Source organism: Chelonoidis abingdonii, chromosome 7, assembly GCF_003597395.2.
Source record: "Chelonoidis abingdonii isolate Lonesome George chromosome 7, CheloAbing_2.0, whole genome shotgun sequence".
Lineage (NCBI taxonomy): Eukaryota > Metazoa > Chordata > Testudines > Testudinidae > Chelonoidis > Chelonoidis abingdonii.
In genome coordinates this window covers 46860753-46865302 of record NC_133775.1, presented here as the reverse complement: position 1 = coordinate 46865302, position 4550 = coordinate 46860753, and the positions used below count along the sequence as shown (strand labels likewise).

The 4550-nt window shown below is 36.7% G+C and overlaps 1 protein-coding gene across 4 annotated transcripts in view; it reads right to left on the bottom strand.

Moving 5' to 3' along the window:
- Nucleotides 1–2565: 2565 nt before the first annotated feature.
- KCNT2 (potassium sodium-activated channel subfamily T member 2) overlaps nt 2566–4550 on the bottom strand; it is a 289822-nt gene continuing 287837 nt past the window's right edge. For all 4 annotated transcript variants that reach the window (XM_075067853.1, XM_075067855.1, XM_075067854.1 and 1 more), the window contains one exon: nt 2566–4380. In XM_075067853.1, the coding sequence (XP_074923954.1) occupies nt 4269–4380 (112 nt within the window). In that variant the 3' untranslated portion in view covers nt 2566–4268. The remainder of the gene's footprint in view (nt 4381–4550) is intronic.

Here is a 4550-nt window from a genome sequence, read left to right as displayed (position 1 = left end):
GCGAAGGGGAATTAAGAGGATATTGTTGCCATGGCCGATGTAATGTGCCTATACGATGTCATATAGTCGCATTCAATGTGTGGCTTCAACGCACGCAATTCCGAGAAGGGACATGCGTTCTAGCTGGAGTCGATGTAGTTTCGTGCGCTCGAGGCTGGTAATCGGATCCAATCAGAGTGTGATCCAACACAATAGGCAGATGTATCCTCTCTGAGTCAGATGCATTGCCACGGCCTTTGCGTGCACCCACTCCATCTTACATCACGCAACAACTTTAGCAAAAGAGAGGTTGATTTATCTTCATCTCTTGGTGATTCCAGGGTTTCGGTAGCTGTCCTACATGCAGAGTGTTGAGCTTTTTAACACTTGTGCTGAAATCGTATGCTGCCAAGAGCTGGGTACCTCTCAATTCATGGAAGGGCAATTCAGATTCCTTAAACTGCGGTGAGTGCTGGTAAGCTATCTTATATACAATGCTCTACCTCTGTATCGTAGAGCTCTTCTGCATCCTCTGTCATAGTTTGTCGAGCGAGTCATTTACAGAACAGCATGTGCTGACTCTTACCTAAGCATGTGAAATTACCTATGCCAAGATGTGAAGTCAACAGCACAGTTAGCATCGAAGCACATGTCTCCCCGCTCATAGCATGACCGCTGTACCCAGTCAAAAATTTATTATGTGCCATTTTACAAAGTGTATCAGCATGGGAAGCATGCTCCTCTAGAATGGTGAGCTAGACATGAAGAAGGCATACAAATGTTTAGGCATTATCTGGCAATACTTTCAACATTCTGGCTACAGAGAGCACAGTGTATCCGAGTGCTGAAGTGGCGTGTAAATGTGGTGACACTATCGTAAGTAAGAAGTGGGCAATATAATCTCCTATAAATATTAAACAAACTTGTTTGTCTTAGTGATTAGCTGAACAAGAAGTAGAACTGAGTGCGACAGCTGTGAGTCGTCCTAAAGTTTTGCAGCTGTTTTGTTCTTGAGTGCAGTTTTTAGGTAAAAAAAATCTACATTTCTAAGTTGCACTTTCGCAGTAAAGAGATTGCGCTATAGTATTTGTGTGAGGGAAATTGAACAACACTATTTCTTTTATTCATCATTTTACAATGCAAATATTTGTCATAAAAATAATAATATAAAGGGAGCACTGTACACTTTGTATTCTGTGTTGTAATTGAAGTCAAGATACTTGAAAATGTAGAAAAACATCCAAAATATTTAATAAATTTCAATTGGTATTTTATTGTTTAACAGTGAAGAAGGGTCCCTTTCATTTGATCTACTTCATTTGTATTTTATTCTCCGGTATCATCTAGGTGCATTTTCTTTGCTTCAAATATCTTGCTTCTGCCTTATAATAAACCTTGTGAAAATCACATTTGTTTTCTATTATTATTTGTGTTAGCATATCTCGGACAAAATTTTCAGTACTCAGGAAAGGTACTTTATTGGTCTTTTTTTTCCCAGTAAATGCCTTGGACCTGTCTGATTCACTATACTTTCTTTAATAGAGGAATCAGACATTCCTCTAGCAAATGGAAAAAAGAGAATTGTGTCCCTTATGTGATAAGAGATTTATCACACACTCTGTATTCAAATGTTCCTTGGTATTCACCTTCTGAGTAGCTATTATATGGTGTGACCTTTATTCCATGTCAAAGTGAAATGTTCACTTTTGTTTGTGGATTTAAAACTACAGTTAGATCTTGTCTCTCAAATTGTAACCATCTTATGTATTTGAATTTATAAAATAGGTTAAATTCCATCTATTGGTACTAAGCATAAGATTCTTCCTACATGGCAGAGCAAAATAAAAGTGATTTTAGACATCCTTCCCCTCTTTCTTCTGTTGCTGTTGTAACAATTATTCACTTTACAGATGAGATTTGTTCTGAAATAATTCCGCTATTGAGTCAGACAATGCTTTTATCAGACACCGCATGTGAAAAAGTACACAGACTAGCCAACAAATATTTTGCAAACCATTTGACTTGCACCAATTCCAAGATTATAAATAGCAGTGTAAAAAGTGTTCCATTTGCAGTGTGCACAGAAGAAATTTTAAGTTTGATGCAGCTCCCCTACTCCCTTCAATTATAATGATTTTTTTCTGATAGAAATCATCCTAGGGGAGTATGTGTGCAAGAAACAAAACAAATAAAAAACTGACTAGTTTTGTACTCTAATCTGGACTATTAAAACTAGTTGTAAAGCCAACAGTGAGTTGGATATGTTGAACTGCAGAAAAAAAAGGAACATACATTATATTCTTACGCTTAAGAAAATAAAGTAAGGATTTCAGTTTTAAGATGTACATACGTTGCTGAATTTAGCTAGTACTGTCACAAAAGAGAATGTTGCTCAAAATATGTTGTGGTATAATAGGAGCTGACATAATATAATGAGTTTATTTAACCAAGAAGTCAATTCATATATCGTAAAAAGAGAAGAGATTTGGTTGAAAAGGGGGATAGTAACTGACTCCTTATCACTGATCAGATGAATGTGACACTAAATATGACAGCACTATATACAGTAAACTACATTTACATCCATCATTGAGCAATGTTGGCATTTTTATTTTTCAGGACACACACAACCATATAGCTGCTGTTCCAGATATAGAAAATATAATGTAAACAAGTAGTTAAATGTTCTTGCAGACTATTTAATAACTTCTGTACATGTAGGGTTATCAAGGAGTTCAAAGAACAATCAGCATTGCCACTCAATCATATGGCTAGCCTGTAGAATTCTCTTGTAACAGTTTTATACGGATTATTAAAGGTGGTACTTCTTTTGCAAATACCTAAACTGTTTGTTGTTCATGCACAATCTTCCCTTTATTTGAGAGGCGGAGGCGCAAGCATGCAACATTGGAAGACCATATGCAAGACCCTGTGTACTCCATGGTAACACAACTTTTGGAACAAGTACCTGCATTCTCTGCAGACTGGAGATTATGAAGCAGCTACAGTTAACACAATTTTGAGGGATTTTCTTGTATTAAATATGAAACTAAACTATGTATTTAGTTCGGTGTCCTATCTCAATTAATCTGATGTTCCATTTTTTATATTGCATTGTCTCAAATGCTCTTTAATTTTCAAGCTGCATAATTTTATATTGAAAATTCACAACTGGATCAGAAGTTTTTAGGGAAAACTGGAAGAATTGGCAATTGGATACTAGAGTGGACATTTGGGGCTCTTTCCATCTGCATAGAAGTAGGAGGCATTTAGGTCTGAGATGTGCATTAGCCAGATATGAAAGTGATATGCTCTTCATTTAATTCTTGAGATTTCAAGTTAACAACCTATTAAGACGAACATGGCCGTTTGCACCTCAGCTATCATTCAGATATGTCTGGATAGTCAGGCAGGCAGCATCTTAACAGCTCGTACTTCATCTGGAAGATTTTCTTCACAATCATGAGGGAATAACACTATTCTTGTCTCTAGGGGAGGATTCTGACACCCATTACTCTTTTAAAACTTCCTCCATTTTTAATGGCATGTGTGTGTGTGAGAGAAAGAGAGGTTCTGTAAAACCAAAACATCCACATGTACCTGCCAGGATTTATCCCTTGAAAATCCCTTAGAATAGACCTTGAAGGGTTCACTTAGTATGCCCTATGCGAACTGATCTCTGTATAAACTCAGCAGAACTAATAATCAAATACATTCTAGAGGGCCATACTGGGCCTATAAAATTGGTCTGTTCTAATATAAGTGGGCAAAGAGACAAACCGGAAAATGATTTCATGGACTGTGTTCGGGTACATGATCTTGATGGGGTCATTTGAGAGCTACCTTAATAGGAATATTTACTACTACTAAAATATGCCACTGTATGTGTACCAGTGTGTGTGTAGGCATTTTATATGTGTTGCACATTGATATTCTTTCAAGTTATGGGTCAGAGACTTAGTTAGTGATTCACTATCTCTTTGATAAACATAACATTTAGAAGCAGCAATTAAATTCATGCTGATGGAATTTGTTCCGATTAGGTTGTTAAAATGTAATATAGCTTTTCATAATCACTAATGGGACAAAGTTCCATTTCCAAAATTACTAGAATAGGCTACAGACATGGCAATCACTTTCATTTAGAATTCTTGCCCACTTATCAGATAGGATTCTCTCTGATCCAAGAAGATCTGAACAAAATATAAACATTCCATTTTGATTAGATTTCAAAGCGGTTACTGGAAACAATATAAAAATGGTCTTTTATCACTGAGCAGAATAATATATCAAAGTTGTGTTTCTTCCCTGGTGTCTTGTCCAATAGTATTGCAGAAGCTATTTTTTCGGCTGGATATGGTATTTGGAACATATGCCAATGGATCGGGTCGGATCAAGTAACTGTAAAAAGAAAAAAGTTGTTATAAAAGCTTGATATAAAACAGTGTCGTGAGTGATTCTGGATAAATGTAGTCCCTCAATCCTTCCTCTGTGAAAGCAACAGCAGACAAACATTTTGCGCCCTCTTCCCCCTGGATTGCCCTGGCAGACACCATAGCATGGCAACCATG